This window comes from Haliotis rufescens, unplaced genomic scaffold (genome assembly GCF_023055435.1).
Source record: "Haliotis rufescens isolate VD_foot unplaced genomic scaffold, xgHalRufe1.0.p SCAF_19, whole genome shotgun sequence".
In the NCBI taxonomy this organism is placed as follows: domain Eukaryota; kingdom Metazoa; phylum Mollusca; class Gastropoda; order Lepetellida; family Haliotidae; genus Haliotis; species Haliotis rufescens.
In genome coordinates this window covers 1074976-1093148 of record NW_025963879.1, presented here as the reverse complement: position 1 = coordinate 1093148, position 18173 = coordinate 1074976, and the positions used below count along the sequence as shown (strand labels likewise).

Below are 18173 nucleotides of genomic sequence, written 5' to 3'. Positions count from 1 at the left end.
GGCGACCCTTATGCCTTCATTCTGCAACAACGGCAATGCTTGTGCCTCCCTTCTGCCTCCTTTGAGCCACCAACCTCCTCGGCGACCTTTGTTCAACTGTTTTGAACATGTTCAAACATTCACGGCGACCATGGCGTCCATGGCGATGTCTGAACCTCCTGTGTACCAACTTGGAACGACCTAGGCAACCATTCTGTCTCCTTTGAAGCCTCCAACCACGACCTGACAAATTTTATGGACGCACACGGGAGGCACAAATGTCGCCATCCTGTGTGAAGGCCCCATTATAAATAGTTAAAACAACTACACGAATTTGAAAGTTGTTTACTCCTGCCAAGTAACATGTCTTTGCCATCATAAACACCTGCTCATGATATAGTCGGAATCGTACAATCGGACAATCGTCGGAATCGTACAATCGACGGTATATATTTCTCATGAGTATGAAAATAATGTTGTCGCTTTTATTTATATCAATATGTTGTAAATAGTATTTCGCTTATGTACCACCATAGGAGGTCTTTGAGAATATAGCCACGTGAAGTTATCGAGCCTAACCATCAGATCCATTTATAGTCGCCCTTTACGACCAGCATAGGTTGCTGAGGACCTGTTCTCACGCGTAATCCCTACGGGGAATAAATAGTCAGATGTAATGCATCAGTGAGGACACAGGCAACATACGACATACTGTAAATAACAACATTAAACTTTCCACGCCAAGTCCATGAGAACATTCTGTCCCTCAAAATAATAATTCATACATTATGACGTGGCGCGCTGTGTGTGGCCACACGGATTACCTTCGTGGTACAGTGTAAACAGCTTGAGAAGGGGTTGATGTTTACATAATATAGGTGGGCTTGTGTTCGTCAGTGCTTAAATTGTGGTTAGTATGTACAGTGAGTCCATATTGATATATCTGTATAGTGTCCCTGGTATGTATGTGAAGTCTCTCCATGTTTGCAAAGGCTTAAAAGTGAAGTTTCCCCGTCAATTTAAATAATTCAATAACCACATCCATGTTTTCATCACTGTGCTATTTTTGAATGTCTCGTTATACTTGCTTCTTTTTATGAATACTTAGAAAATTGCAACTATTACAATACAACGACAGATCTGGTGGCAGATGTTCTGTGTGAACTGTACACATTTGATCTAAAGAGAATTGTATTTGGCTGTGCCATCGAGGATATTAAATCAGTGTTTAATTGTAAGGCATTTTCCTTAAGATTCACCGATTCGTGAACAGTATCAGGGTATTGAAAATACAATGTAATATTATTAGGCTTGATGTGCAGGTTGTTTACATGGGGTGTTCTATTGTTCACAGAAGCTGGTGAGAGTCATAGAAGGCCACACGCACAATGAGTTCAGGATGTAAGAGCTGCCCCTTTTACATCACTTCATGCGTGGCAATTTCCCCGACCTCTTCTTGTCCAAGATGAAGTTAGCTTTCACCGTAGTTGTGTGCGTCCTTGTGGGTATCGTCGAGCTTGGAGATTCCTTTGTGTTCAGATCACGTAAGTTCAGAATAATTGTTCCTTTAATAGATGGACAGAACAGCACAAAGACGAATTTAAATGTTCACAGGGCAATCGTTCATTTTGTTCAATGCTGGGATGGGATGGCTCAAGCACAAGGCTATATGCAGAGTATACTGTTTCTGTTTGTTTGATCCCGGAGGGGGGGGGGGGGGGGGGGGGGGGGGGGGGGGGGGGGGTCGTAAAGGGGTACAGTTATCTTTGCATCCCAGGATCCGCTTATTCGTCCTGGATATGATCCCAATTATGTTAAAATCTACATGACAAAAATGATCGACCTTCAAAATGGTGGAGATCTCATATATCGTGCTGATTTTGATTTTTGTGCAAAGCAGGAACGATAAGAATTATGACTTCGTTGCTAGAACTACACGACGAGACAAATATATGTCAGATACAAATTGACAAAACAAAACAAAACAAAACAGGTGTACATGTAGGTTTAATTGTTTTAGCTATTGCTGCAATAAACAGTACGTATCCTTGATTTGATCATATTTTATGAAATCAATACACCACTCGATGCTATTAAAAGGTGAGGTGAAAAAGAATTGGGTTTAACGTCGCGTCCAAGATTATTGCACTTATATAGCGACGCGCATGCACGTGTGTGTGTGTGTGTGTGTGTGTGTGTGTGTGTGTGTGTGTGTGTGTGTGTGTGACTGCTTGTATTAGTCCGGACTGATGCCGATTTATGCCAGCCCACTATACCATGCCGCAGTTTAAGGTGTTGTATTATTTATAGAACGTGACTATTTAGGTCATATTCCTGATAGTCTATTCATGATTCCCAACGTTCAATACGACGTCAGCGGTTGAAGGTTCCAGTCTTCGAAATAATGAGTGAGTGAATATAGTTTTACGCCGCTTTTAGCAATATTCCAGCAATATCATGGCGTGTCGAAGTAATTTAAAACACAACTGTATCATTATCAATATTTGTCACAGTTGCTAAAAGAGAAATAAAAATAGAAGTAAATATTTCTATTTTATTTATTTATTTATAAAACAAGTCTGTTAAAGATAGTCATCGAGCAAAACAGAAAAAGTATGTAAAGTTGTGTCATGTGTCTTTCAAACCCTTGTGAAATGACGTCTTGGCCGCTGTCTCTATCTTCGTTGATGTTTTCTTTTTCAGCATGTGAGACACAAACGCACACGTGCTATGTGAGTGAGTGCCCACCTGGTACCGAGTTTCTTGAATCCCTGTGCTTTGACAACAAAATATGTTGTATTGGAGTTAAAGGTAGGAATATCCTTATATAGCAATGCATGTAGAAATGTTGCAATCTGATTTACCGGTGAAGAAACGTTGTCCAAGTTAAGCACGGTTGATAACGGACAGTAGTTGGATGGGTGACCGGGGGTGAACGTGGCTCCTAAGAATTTCTAGGGCTTCGGGCCTGCTACATTCAATCTCATTAAAATCAGACCTTAGTTCTCGCTACAGCTAAACAAAGATCTGAAGACATCCCATTAGGAGTCACGACAGAACGACCTTTCATCCGACCAATCAGTGCGTCACTTACCAGATTATGAAAGTGACACTCGGAATGTGATTTCTAATCATGCAATCTCGAAAACTTTAACAAGGGGTATTCCGAACGATAGTGACTGGTTTAATGACTGATGCCTTACAATCTAGACCATCTATTAGTTATTCCAGAATGTGTTTTTGTTCAGGTTTCAAATTTGTAATCGAGAATTTGTCAAAATATGTTTCGAAGCGTAGTCGCCAATATGAAATGTGTGCCGTAAAGCACGAGAAAGCTGCCTTCTGATTGGTCATTCCATTGGTCAGTCAAAGTTCGCGCAAGGTCGGTCTGACGTGACCCGTAATGGGATGTCCTCAGATCTTTGTTTAGCGGTAGCGAGAACTTATATCTAATTTTAATGAGATTGTGCAACATTGAAGCAGGTTGTGTCGATTCCAATTTTTGTTCACAGCATGTTCGCCTACAAGTATGGACTGTATGTCAATGTCGCGATGGCATGGGCAAGTGACAGTGTTCGGAATATTATGTTCCCTCAGCAGTGAATGGGTACCCGTTAGGATGTGACCCCTAACCTCATAGCACCTCGTAGCAGCTTGGGTTGTATTCGGAGTTCAGAATTATATTCAAGAGCGAAATGCTCCATAAGCCGGGGTAATAAGGCTGTTGTCCTTCGGTGGAATCTAGCCCATAATAAATACTAGTATACTGTTTATCAGGGTCCCCTTCCTCTGCTTAGGGAATATTACCTCACATAAGATAACTACGCGATAAATCGTAAAAAACAATGAAGAACGAAGCGTTGTTTATTTCACAAGGAAACTTTGTTTTATCATGTTCAATGGCCGAACGATCGCATCGAATAATGGGAGACATACATGTATGTCAATCGGTATTTGGGAGAAAAGGTGCAGACAATGGACGTAAAGATTGTGAGAATTTCCGGAAAACCGAACTTAACCCCCTGTTCATAAAATGGTTTATTATTCAGGGAGTCATCATTGTTCACATCTTGTACATTTTATTAACACCCTTAAAGGGGTTGAAGATAATGTTGATAGCTTATATAACATTAATTGATTGATTGTTTCTTGTTTAACGCCGTTTTCAGCAATATTCTGTAAATAATCGTGTCTGGACCAGACAATCCAGTGATTGATATCATCAGCATCGATCCACGCAACTGGGATCGATGACATGCTTCAACCAAGTCAGCGAGCCTGACCACTCGATCCCGTTAGTCGCCTCTTACGGCAAGCATAGTCGCCTTTTACGGGAAGCATAGGTTGCTGAAGACCTATTCTCTACCCGGATCTTCACGGGTCTCTTCTGTTACAAATACACGAGTCGTGGTCGTTCTTCATCGTACAATAAAACACCGCGCCCCTCATGGTTTATTCTCCCTCAGTGCTTTTTATTGAACGATAAACAATCCCACGCGTCGTGTAGTTCTTCAATATAGCTATGCCACTCAGTAGCAACAATAACGTCATTATTATTATATCGTTATATTACATAATTATTAGGGCAGGAGTAGGTGAGCTTATTTTGAGTATTAACAATTAACAATTGTTCTCTTCTTTGCGAAGAGGACCACAGCAACGTCATGTGAAACGTTGTCGCAATTAATTGAAGATGGCGACCTCATGACGTCATGACGATTTATGTGACCTCATCTCAACAATATAGCAATGGAGCTGATGTCTCAATTTGAAATCAGGAAACCCGCATTTTTCTACATTTTCTCAGATAAAAGAATCTGTGTGATAGAAAGAATAACTCGAAATAACGGATTATCCGTCCCTCCTGAATTAGTGTTGAACGTTACAAAATAAATCCACTCTGGACAGATAATCCGCACTTACTCCTTGCTCGGAGTATATCTCGAAGACAGTTGTCTTGACACCAACATGATCCTCTTACTCTCTGTTGAATGAAATACAGCTGTATATATCACCAATGTGTGACGTAGCTTGGATATCAAATGAATAAAATGAATGTTTATTTTGTAGGCACACGTGTAATTATATGCAACCGTTTCATTCCTATGCATTTGACCATGACTCGTTTTCTCGAGAACCTCGTGGGGAGTTTGGGTCCCCAGTACCTATCACTTGTCCAAAAAGGCGCATAACTAAATGTAGGGGTGGTCAGGCTCGGTGACACGGTTGATTGTGGGTCAATTCATACCCAAACGGCGTGGTACGTTGCTCATAATATCACTCACTGGTTTGTCTAGATTATTTAGAGGCCACCGTAGTATAGCCTGATTGTTGTCAAGTGTGGTCTAAAAGAACTCACAAACTAAAAGATAAACATGATGTATCGTTAAAGTTATGAGAATCGACATGTCGCGTCATTAGTTCTCCCTGCTTGTACTTCAATTGTTCTGCTATTCCGTATCCTACTATTGACATATATAGCGAAAACTGTACTACATGCAGTGGTGTCAATGTTATGTTGTTGAAAATAACAACATCCACTCTTCAAACAAAGAAACGCTCAGGTAGTATACTAGCCACATAAAGAAACTGTACAGGGAGAAAATATAGATATAAGGGCACACCGTCCATATATGAAATATAGGTTTGAACACAGCAATTATTGAAGACATTCAAACGCTCATGCATGTGCCATGCGATATGACGTCATTGATGGGGGCCTATGGACGTGCAATGTGTTACTGCACGTGAATCCTGTGCAGCTGTACACAGCATGTGCAACTCAAAATTCGCTGTCACTTTGGAAAGCATGATCTGTGGTCACTCAAAAATTCAAAACTTCTCAGGCGCAGACACAAGCATATCACAAGCACATCATGCCAAGATTGCCAGCTGCATAGCGTCATGAAGCCATTGGAATGATCCGAGCGGGAATGAGGCAACAACAGGTGGCAACACATTTCCAATGCCATCGTAACACGATATCGGCATTGGTGAGGCGTTATCAGAACACAAATGACGTTGCCGACCACCCACGTTCAGGACGTCCCCGAGTAACGACTCCAAGACAGGACAGACGGATTCGAGTTACACATCTCCGACACAGGTTCCAAACGGCAGTAACGACGTCCCAGACAATTCCTGGACTGCGCCGTATCCATCCCAACACTGTCAGGAATCGTTTACGTCAGTACGGGATTCGACCACGGCGCCCTGCCATACGTCCCATCCTGACACACCGTCATCGAGTCAACCGTCTAAGATGGTGTCGAAATCATGTTCGCCAACCTCGAATATGGTGGAGAAATGTTGTCTTTACAGATGAATCGAGGTTCAACATTTCCCACAGTGACGGGCACCAACGTGTCTACCGGCGTTTGGGAGAACGTTATGTACGCAACTGTATTGTGGAGAGGAATCGTTTTGGAGGTGGCTCTGTGATGATTTGGGGTGGGTTAACAGCACGGCACCGAACCCCTTTGGTGGTTGTTCAGGGCAATCTCACCGGTGTTGGCTACAGAGATCAGATTCTGAGGCCTGTGGTCATTCCTTTCCTGCAACGTCATGGCCCGGGATTGACATTTCAACAGGACAACGCTCGTCCTCACACGGCTAGGGTCGCAATGGATTTCCTTCACCATAACAATGTCATGTTACTGCCATGGCCTGCAAATTATCCAGATCTCTCCCCAATAGAGCATGTGTGGGATGAAATGGAGCGCCGTCTGCGTCGTCTTCCACATCCTCCAGACAACGTCCATGACTTGGCACAGGATTTGAGAGGGGATATGGCAGGCCATTCCCCAGGCCTTCCATGCCCATTTGGTGGACTCCATGCGTCGCCGATGCACTGCTGTGATTCACGCACAGGGTGGTCATACCCGTTATTGACTTTGTGACTTTGTCGTTTGACCCCCTACTCCATTTTGATCTTCTGACGTCATCGTACCAGATGTTGTTCAGGTCCCGTTGACATTTTCTTATGGTCCGATCATTCAGCTGCTACATCGTCTACATCATTTTGTTCTTGCTGTGTTGTATTTCAATCCAGAATATATTTTCTCCGTGCACAGTTTCTTTATGTGGCTAGTTTATGTTGTTCACTGAACATGACTACATAAAACATCCGGTATATAAATTGAATATATGTTATTGGAAAATGTTGGTGGCCTGATATTCTACAAACGGTGCGTCAAAACACAGCCATTGTCCATTTGCAATGTCTTAAACGGCTTCGTTTTCACACTTGTTAAAAAAATGTCATGGAGGAAAACAGTAAAGCAAAATGCACGTGCAAGTTATGGTATTCGTAACTCGTGGTAGTGGCTATAAAAAGGCAAGTATAAGACAATAATTTGTCATTCAGTTGTCAACATTTTTCAAGTTCGAAAATGCCGACACTCAGCGCTGCCGATCTGAACATCGCCATAGGACGTATCCTAAGAGAGGAATCGCAGTCTTCTGTTGCGCGCTACATCAACGTCAACCACAGCACCATTTGCCGGCTTTGTGACCGGTACACACAGTTCAGTTCCACTTCAGACCGTCCGAGAACCGGCCGACCAAGAGTTACCACACCTGCACAGGATCGCTACATTCAACAGATCCATCGACAGCGACGCTTGTGTTGGTACCATACCTTACAGCCTTGGAATTTGAGAAACTGGAGACGAGTGTGGTTTAGCGATGAGTCATGATTTCTTCTTCACCGGCTACATCGCTACATGAATCAAATTCTTCAACCTCACCTTCATCCAATCCAGAGGGAGCTGTTTCAACAGGACAACGCTCCACCGTACACCGTCAACATCAACGGATTGCCCTGGCCGTCGAGATCTGGACCGTCGAGATCTCCAGATCTCAACCCAATCGAACACCTCTAGGATGAACTCAATCGACATGTACGTCCCCGTCAGAACACCCCGCAGACTCTCCCACAACTGACCAACGCGTTACAAGCAGAATGGCGCAGAATTCCGCAGGACAGAATTCGTACACTTATCCAGTCAGTGCCGAGGAGATGCAGAGCCATGATTGCTGCTCGGGTTCAGCGCAATCTTGTGGCCTTATGTGACATAACAATGACCATCTTTCCATGCCTTTGTACAACGACAACATGTGATTCTCGAGCTCCAAAATTTCATATATTTTCGTTTCGTTGTGCGTTTCTTTTTTTGAAGAGTGTAATATTTGGTCACTTCTCTGATCTTTGTTTATCATAGCAAATTCATTAACAAAACCCATATCTGGTAACAGGAGACAGGGAGACACGCCCCCAAAATAGGTGGTGTAACAACTCATATCGGGGGTGACACCATTTGCGTTGGTACAGGGGAGGTGAGGCGGCGCATTAAGGACGCCAGATGGTGGACAACAGACTGGGGGATGTTGTTCCTAAGATTGGTCCAACGGAGCTTGCGTTACCAGCTAGTTCCTGTCGCCCCATCTCCTCCATGACATGTTCTGGGGAGAGGTCTATAGAAACAGTTGGCCATGGCATTACAGCACGTTAAAACCGATGAGCTGTGTTCACCCCATACCATTCTTCTTCCACAACCAAACTGACGACGCTGAATAACAGAAGCGACACTAAAACGTTCTCCTGGACGCCAATAGACCCTCGCACGGCCATAAGAGATGAAACATCACGACCTTACAAGTCGAGGAGATGTCTTCATGAATGCGTATTGAAATATATATTATTTAAATATACTTTTTCCCGTTAGTGTACATACATGGTTGATGTCGTAAAGCAAAATATATCATAACGCGTTCACAAGATGTTTTCCGGCGGACTTTTGTATAACACGTTTTCACGCCATAGGACTCTCAGTCTTTGTAATATTACCGAAGGGGACATGACAAGCAAACATATGACCTTATATTTGTCATTCTATAAAACATGTATTCTCGGTTTCAGCGTGTTCCCCCGACACCTGCATTAACGGAACATGCATCATAAACACCTGCACCTGCCATCCTGGCTTCTCGGGTGCTAACTGCAACGTAGACGGTACTTATAGTTGATACTTATATATTGTTCCCGTTTACAAGCTGGTAGGAAATGATAACATCGCCACTTTTATGACACTATCTTGTGTTCTTGATTTACGATTAATGTGCTATGCCAATGAGTAAGAAATCGGATATGCATCTACTACTACTCTACGGCTTACAATATTTTTTTCGAAAGCAATAACTGATTTTTAACAATGTTTTGAGTAGATCTGAAGAAAAAGATTTGAAATATACGGTGCAATTGAACATGCCTATTTGTGACAAAAACACTATTTTCACATTACATTAGTGCCATACTCGAACTGCCAAACAGACCTGTCTGTATGTTTTCAGCTTGTGCAAGTAATTATAAATTATTTCGTATGCAATTGTCATGTCATGGTCACAGTGTTGTCAGCCTGTGCAATTAATGGACTCTGAATGTCATTGTCTCAATGTTTTCAGCTTGTGGAAGTAATTGGAAATTGTCTTAATGTGTTTAGCTGGTGCATTATCATTGTCTCAATGTGTTTAGCATATACAAGTAATGGGCTCTGACTGTCCTTATCATAATGTTTTCAGCTTGTGCAAGTAGTATACTTTGTATGTCCTTGTCTCAATGTTTCCAGCTTGTGCAAGCAATGGGCTCTGTCAGAATGGGGGAGAATGTCAGCGTGAGGCCACTGGAGCCAAGTACTCGTGCTCCTGTGCCCCAGGCTACGATGGCCTAAACTGCGACATTGATGGTAAATACCAGTCACTTTGGACAGACAAGTTTTAACGCAATTTCTGTTGTTGCTCTGCCACCATTTCCCAATCTTCTATCGACCTGTACTTAATGCTCTATAATTCTGTGTAGCTGCGGTGACGGAAGGGGAGGAGGATTGTGGTTTAACACCGCGTTCAAGATGGCATGCAATTGCAGATTAATCATAGTAAATATAAAGATCTGGAAGTACTAACCTTCTTTTGAGTAGTTTATAAATGAAGGAGCAACAACTTTGCAATAGTTTTTTGTTCTTCTAAATCCATTGGTGTGTGTTTAACATTCTTATATATGTTTCAGCTTGTGCTGAGGGCAGTGGAGCATGCGTCAATGGTGGATCATGTAACCGTCAGTTAGCTGAACCATACTATAACTGTTCCTGTCCCACGGGCTTCACTGGTGTCAACTGCGAACTTAGTGATTGTACGTAAACACCAGTGGTTGAGCACACTCACACCGTATTTCGGGTTTGACGTGGCTGACTGCATCTCAATTAGCACAGGTGATCATGCTATCCACCACTGGTTTGCCAGGTGCGAACGCGATAAGTTTCAGGTTATTTTGCTGGAATAATGCCAACTGCGTTGCAAAACAGTACCACAATTACTCAAAGAAAAAAAATTTGAAAGTAAAAGCTGTATACAGTTTACCTATCCCTTCACTTATCTCCAAATACGTATACTTTATATCAGCGAACGTGAATATAGATTCCAGATAGAAAGTACAAAACCGTTTTGTGTGTGTTTGTGTGTGTATGTTAGTGTGTGTATATATTAGTGTGTGTGTGTGTTAGTGTGTGTTAGTGTGTGCGCGTGCGTGTGTGTGCGACTGTGTGTGTGGTCACTTACCTATCTATAATATGTATTCCTGTGACGTCAACGGTGTTTTGTTCAAAGGTTTTCACCTACTCACATAGCTTAATTTTCACACATACAACGTCTTTACCGTCATCATCATTAGTCTACTCCTTCAGGTGATTGTCACAATGAGTGATACGTGATATTGCTACGAAACCTTTACTTAATCAAATAATCAAAATACTGAACCATATTTCTCAATGAGACTTGCCGATAAAAATATTCACTGAGTATGTTTTTTGGCCCCGTTCCTTAAAACGATCGTAGCTCTACGACAGTCGTAAGTCTGTTTTAAAGTATGGGAGTTACGATTACCATAGCGCTACGGCAATCGTAAGTCTATGCTAAAGTATGGGAGTTACGATGACCATAGGGCTACGACAGTCGTAAGTCTATGCTAAAGTATGGGAGTTACGATGACCATAGCGCTACGACAGTCGTAAGTCTATGCTAAAGTATGAGAGTTACGATGACCATAGGGCTACAACAGTCGTAAGTCTATTCTAAAGTATGGGAGTTACGATGACCATAGCGCTACGACAGTCGTAAGTCTATTCTTAAGTACGGGAGTTACGATGACCATAGGGCTGCGACAGTCGTAAGTCTATTCTAAAGTATCGGAGTTATGATGACCATAGGGCTACGACAGTCGTAAGTCTATGTTAAGAGCTGCGATCAACCTAGCGTTACGATTGCTTTGTGTGAATGTGTGAGTGGCAGATGCTACTGGCAGGACAGGACATGCTTACCCTTTTCGCGAACATCTGGTGTCATCACTGATTTTCAATGGTCCATTCATATAATTTTCACAGCCAGTATGCCCTTTTCGGCAGTTATCTAGACTGGTTATTCTCTTGCATTGACAATTTATACATATTTTAAGGAACGACCCCCAGTGTCGTAAGTACCGTATGTTTGGTATTATATTTGTTTTTTAGGGTAAAAATCTTGCAAACTAGTTTACGTCTTCACTGAATAAAGTTACTTCAGAAACAGCAAATGAATGCAAGGCCTAAGTAAACTGCCCCATTTATCACATAGCAGCTATGCTGGTCACAGAAGCACATTCTTCAGGAACTTACCATCGAGCAGTGAGCCATTACACCGATGCCCTGGGCTAATATATAGAGAATCTCATCCTCGTGTCTTTTGATAATCAAATATATCAACGCAAGTTGATAAAAGTGGGAAAACTCCGAGGCTTGCCGAGGATTTTTTCCATTTTTATCAACGAGTGTTGATATATTTGATATCAAAAGACACGAGGATGAGATTTTATTTATCATCCAACATCATTCGTCCAACTTTTTAAGTTTGTAGACAGTAATAAGCAGTGTCTTAAGTGTAAAAAATACTGCTAACAGCTTCAGTAGCAGAGCCATTAGTGATGTCATTTTGATTGTGACGTCATGGTAACCATTGACGTCACAATGGTTTGCAAAGCATTGTGCTGCAATTTCATTGCAGCGATATCTATAGTGTAGATATCGCTTGATCTCACCCAAGCGATATCTCCTGTGAGAGCCAGTTTTGGATGATAAAATTAGTTCCAGCCCTGTGGCCTTATTCGTATATATTTCGGATCACTAAAGCCAAGTTTAATGGATTGGTTTTACAGCATCACTGGCATCATCAATTATATGACGAATGTATGTTTCAGCGCATGTGATATTTTGGGGGCAAATCTTTCCAATCTGTCTTGTAGCTGTCCCACCTTGCGGAATGCCCGTGGCGTCACGTATCTTCAGCGGATCCGCTGACACAGCATCACAGAATCCATGGCTTGTCAAAGTGGTCCATGATGCCGGATTCGTTTTCTGTAGCGGTGTCATCATCGATAGGGAATGGATTGCCCTCGACGCATTCTGCGTTGTGATGTAGGTGTCGACACAAAGTGAGTGAGTGAGTGAGTTGGGTTTAATGCCGCTTAGAACAGTATTCCAGTTAAATCACGGCGTGTCAGCTGAATGTGGGAGGATAGCCCGAAGTGGCCATACCGGACTGGAATGTTCCCCACACAGTATATATATATGGTTGAAGCATGTCATCGATCCCAATTGCTCATGACATCAATCACTGGATTGATATATCAATCATCGGCTTTCCTGGTCCAGTCTCGCTTATAAACATGCCGCCGTCAAAAGCTGGACAATTGCAGGGAGCAACGTCAAACAACAAATATGTTTTATGTCCTAGCTGTTAACGTTTATGGTGTCCAACGTGTATGATCTATTTCTTTGTCTGAAGCTAAACCTTATGCATTTCCATATGTAAATTTTAGTAATGAATTTTGAAATAATGAGAATATCTGTCTCTTTGACTTTTCAATATGCATCTATTTTCTTGCTGTGTATTTTGATTAATCTATTGACAGCTGTGGTGGTTTGTGCCATGTCGTGATCGGAGACTACGATGGAGCCACGGTTGAAGCGCAGGAGCAAGTGAGGAGCCTGACCAGCTACACTATCCACCCACAGGCTAACTTCGAGGACCTCGCTTCGTTCGGTACTGTGACCGGAGCTGACCCAGATGCTGGTTTGGGTAACTATGTAACTTATTCATTATTGGTATTCAATCTCAGTCGTGGTCGACGATGTTGCAAAAGAGGCTTTTATCCAAAACTGCTGCAACTAATGTTCTTTTAACTCAGGATAAAGTTTGGAAAAGGTTTTAAACAAAATTGGAAACTGCTGAACAAAGTTTAAACATCTCATTTATCAGGAATAACAGGGAGCAGAAAGTTTGAGCGACTTGGTAAGGTATCATTAACCATGATTTTAACCAAGACTGTAGACGAGTCACACTGTTTGAAACTTGACGTCACATCAACCTTACGTCATTAACATTTGTTAACATATATTAATTTGTCTCATATATACCAGCTACTATTCGATCCTAAATTCATGCTGACATTTATACTGTTGAATATGAAACCAGGTGTCCCGTTGCAATCTCTTTTATATGTCATAGTACCGATCATCGTTTTTTTCTTATAGCACCGCTAACCATAATCATTATATTTCCATATAAAAACGATTTAAAAAACAACCGCTACCTGTATTTATTTTCTGACGACAAACACACCTGTTTGTACCATTTTCGTGAACACCTGGTGCCATCACTGATTTTCAGTGATACATTAATATAATAAATTTAACCGTTATTTTCTCTTTAACGCCCGGTGGAATCTGTTTCGGCTGATAATCGAGACTGGGTGTTCTCTGGCATTAACGTTATGTATGTATTTGTAGAAAACTACATATGCAGAAACTGAAATCGATTATCAAATGACATGTTTTGTGACTGTTCCATTACAGTAGTTAATTGACAACCCTTCCAAAAACTTCATCTACTTCTCCGCATCATACGACATGACCCTGTCCTTGCATTACTCTGGAGGAACATACACTGTTCTTGTACCAACCTTTCACCAGGTGTCGGTGATAGTGAGGTGAAATGGGGTTTAACGTCGCGTCCAAGATTATTGCCCTTATATAGCGACGTGCTTGCACGTGTGTGTGTGTGGCTTGTACTTGTCCGGACTGATGCCGATTTTATAGCGACACAGTATATGGACACTGAGCCGACCATTCCTTGTTTTAACCCCTTAATGCCGAGCGTCAGGCAGGGTAACAACAAGTACTATCACTGACCGTCTTTTGGTATGACGCGGCCGTGGATTGAACCCCGGACCTTCAGCTCTCCCGGCGGACGCTCTACCATTAGACCACGCACGGAGGCGGTCTGTATCGTAAAATGTCTGTAAACATTTATCAAAATAATTGTAACTTCATAAGAAATATATATTTCCAAAACATACAAGTTCGGATTTTATGAGCAAAAAGAAGTAATGTCTCATATTTCTTCCAGGCGTGTCAATAACTCACTGGGGTTGAGATTCCTCTCTTATGCAGGCACATTATGACTTTCATTGTTTATTAAAGTATACTCAACTGGTATTTCACTCAGGGATTGGCTTTAAGTTGCGTCCCTTAAACCAGTATCATATGAAGATGGGTTCAAATCTCAGATTCGCCCTGCGGTCTTGGTTTGTATACTCCATACCCGTGCTTGTGGGTTTCACCAAATGGTAGACCTCTATGACCTGCATCACTTTAGACTATATTCCTCCACCAAGATGACCCTATGTTATACAACAGAAATAAAATTCAAGTGAGTGTGTTTTATTTTACGCCTTTTTTGGGCAATATTCAAGCAATATCACGGCAGGAAACACAAGAAATGGGCTTCCTACATTGTACCCATGTCGGGAATCCGAATCTTTGGCGTGACGAGCGAACGCTTTAACCACTAGGATGGCTACCCGACCGCCCCGGAATACTGTTCAAATGGACATTATACCAAACACCCACAGTGATAACTGATTGTGGAATATGAACCTTACGTGGATTATCTCAATGCCTTTTACTTGCAGCTTACAACGTGGCCATTGCACGTCTTTCGGCACCCATTACGTTTTCGGACAGAATCAACCGTGTGTGCCCACCATCTGATGCGTACCATGTACTCCGGTCACCAAGGAACTGTGTCATAGCAGGGTATGGCAAACAAGATACGGCAGGTGTGTTTAATTCATGGTTAACCCTGAATGTATGTTAAAAGGAGCTGAGGAGATAGAGAGCGACAGGTGAGGTGAAATGGGGTTTAACGTCGCGTCCAAGATTATTGCACTTATATAGCGACGTGCATGCACGTGTGTGTGGCTGCTTGTACTAGTCCGGACTAATGCCTATTTTTTAGTGCTACCCATTGAGATAACATGAATACCCCACTCAGACACTGTATACTGACTCCGAGCCGACCAGTCCTTGTTTTAGCCCCTTAATGCCGAGCGCCAGACAGGGTAACAACAAGTACCATCTTTTAACGTCTTTTGGTATGACGTGGTAGGGGATCGAACCCCGGACCTTCCGCTATCCGGGCGGACGCTCTACCATTAGACCACGGAGGCGGTCTACGATGACTTGAATCAATAACCACCTTACCACCGGGTCCGTTCAGTCAACCATAGCTTGCTGGGTACCTCTATTCTCACCTTTAACCCTCACGGGACCTCATTTCACGAGGAACTTCCCATTGTTGAGAACATCCGATGATTGTGCTTAGAGCCGACTAATTTTGGGACGTATGCTAGTATGTTGTATAGGGTATCATGTGCATATGCTAGTGTGTTGTATGCTTCAATCGATACCGAGGTTAAAATAATTATGATAAGAGCTTCATCTTAACCCGAACCTGTTAAGGAGCCTTGGTGTGTCAGCATCATCCAGATGCTTCATCACACTGGCAAACGTCAGCGTCACGGTGGGTGGTTTCCTCCGACATTAAGCTGAAACACTGTGACATGACTGAACTAGTGTTCAAGAAGGTTCTGGGGGCACGGGTGGCCCAGTCGTCTAAGGCGCCGCGATTCGCTGTGCAGAGTTGCGTCCCTTGGGCACGCCAGAAACCTATGATTGTGGGTTCGAATCCCGGTGTGCCCCGATTATGTTTCTAGGTATGTCAGCACCATACCCGTGCTCGTTGGTTTCACCGAAGTGGTAAACGTCTAAGACCTGCATCACTTCGGGCTTTCCTCCCACATTAAGCTGACACGCCGCGATATAACTGGAATATTGTTAAAAGCGGCGTTAAACCCAACTCACTCACTCACTCAAGGGAGGTTCTCATTTCAATCACTCACGCAGTCATATTCAAACAAGAAGTATTGAAGCCAGGATGCCTTTTCAGAGAGCGTGCATCTATCGACAACCAGCATCCGCAAGGTCATTGATACACTGTTGATTGATGACAGCCTCTGTACCATGATAAGAGGGAGATCTGTTCAACCAGCAGCTACTCACTGCGCTTTCCTGACCACTCCAAATTCTGGACTTTGCATCGTGAGTAACAACCAAACTAGGCGTGGTTTCTCAACCATGTACACATTTCCGACATGTTGACATCTATTTTTACTTATGTTAAACTCCGCCTAGATTACTGTGTTAATGTAATACTGTGAATATGACTGCTTGTTACAAATTAATCATTTTGATGGCAGACACCGTTGGCAACAGTGGAAATTAAGAAACAGAAACCATATAGAATGACACAATTCACGTGCAGATGATTTTAAAATAGGATCGATTAACATGAATCGGAACATCCGATTTCTGCACAAAGTGTGTACCCAAGTGGTAGTCATTGATAATAAACACACGAAATTTGTTTGTTTGTTTGCTGTTTAACGCCGCACTCAGCAATATTCCAGCTATATCATGGCGTTCTGTAAATAATCAAGTCTGGACCAGACAATCCAGTGATTGACATCATGAGCATCGATCTACCCAACTGGGATACGATGACATGCATCAACCAAGTCAGCGAGCCTGACCATCCGATCCCGTCAGTCGCCTCTTACGACAAGCATGGTTGCTGAAGACCTATTCTACCCCGGATCTTCCCGGGTGCCACAATTAGTACCTTTTGGTTTGTATAACTCACGGAATTCAAATGAACCCTACTCTGTGTATAGGCAATACCCCTGCCTGACACTGAAACATTCTTTGTTTGTTTGTTTGTTGTTTAACGCCGCACTCAGCAGTATTGCAACTATATGACGGCGTCCTGAAAATAATGTCTGGACCAGACTAACAAGTGATTGACATCATGTGCATCGGTCTACGAAATTGAGATGTGATGACATGCATCAACCAAGTCAGCAAGCGTGACCACCCGATCCCGTTAGTCGCCTTTTACGACAATCATAGGTTGATGAAGACTTTTTCTAACTATGTTCGTCAGGTTTTTTTTGAGCATTGTGTAGATCAGGTACCAGAATACTGTTACAGATGTTGAATACCATGTTCAGCGAGAAACAACGCTGTATGTGTCAATTAACTGAGCGCTGATTGGTCAGAGTAGGCGCTAGTTTCCCTCGAAACCTCGAACCAGGCCGTTGGCTGATTCGTTGGTTAAAAATAGCCAGTAAACTGCAAAGCGGTCGTATGTACTCAGCATAGTCGAATAGCGTTAAACAACAACGTTACCGATCCTTATCAGTTAGAGAAAATGAGGAAATTTTAGTATCGTATCAAATTCTCTTCAGGGTGACAACGGTGGTGCTTTGGTCTGCCAGAACGATACCTTGGGTTTCTGGACAGTAGAAGGCATCCTCTCATACCTACCTGATGGCAGCAACGGTGCGTGCAGTGGTCAGATCAATGTCTTCACTGACATGAATGCGGTTTGGAGTTGGATGCAAACCGTCATCGCGGCGGCAGTCTGAGCAACATACGTCAGCACAAGTTACTAATGCATTATGACAAATATATGTATGCCATCAAAGTTAACGATTTAAGAATAAAATGTGCGTTTCGTCATTGTTTTGTATTATAATATGTCACTAGATGAGGACACACCTATTCATGTAAGGAAGCAACTTAAAATAAAAACAGTTTTGTTTCTGAAATCTGATAGTATATATGTAGAACCAAACTGTTAGCAGTTGCTCATGTCCCGTCAGAAAAGTCGGTCTGTGGGATTTACAGCACGTTTGTACACCTCCAAAATGA

At 42.5% G+C, this 18173-nt stretch overlaps 1 protein-coding gene across 2 annotated transcripts; it reads left to right on the top strand.

Moving 5' to 3' along the window:
* Positions 1-1110: 1110 nt before the first annotated feature.
* LOC124116235 (fibropellin-3-like) lies at positions 1111-17981 on the top strand. 2 transcript variants are annotated; one of them, XM_046477492.2, is made up of 11 exons: positions 1111-1213; positions 1334-1523; positions 2683-2790; positions 8900-8992; positions 9606-9722; positions 10043-10165; positions 12305-12476; positions 12974-13140; positions 15035-15181; positions 16351-16502; positions 17708-17981. In XM_046477492.2, the coding sequence occupies exons 2-11, from the start codon at positions 1409-1411 to the stop codon at positions 17885-17887; spliced, it is 1374 nt and encodes a 457-aa protein (XP_046333448.2). In that variant the 5' UTR covers positions 1111-1213; positions 1334-1408; the 3' UTR covers positions 17888-17981. The 2 variants fall into 2 exon arrangements, with proteins under 2 accessions (XP_046333448.2, XP_048254686.1); XM_048398729.1 differs by lacking the exon at positions 16351-16502 and having other exon boundaries at positions 17708-17808.
* The last annotated feature ends 192 nt before the right edge of the window (positions 17982-18173 follow it).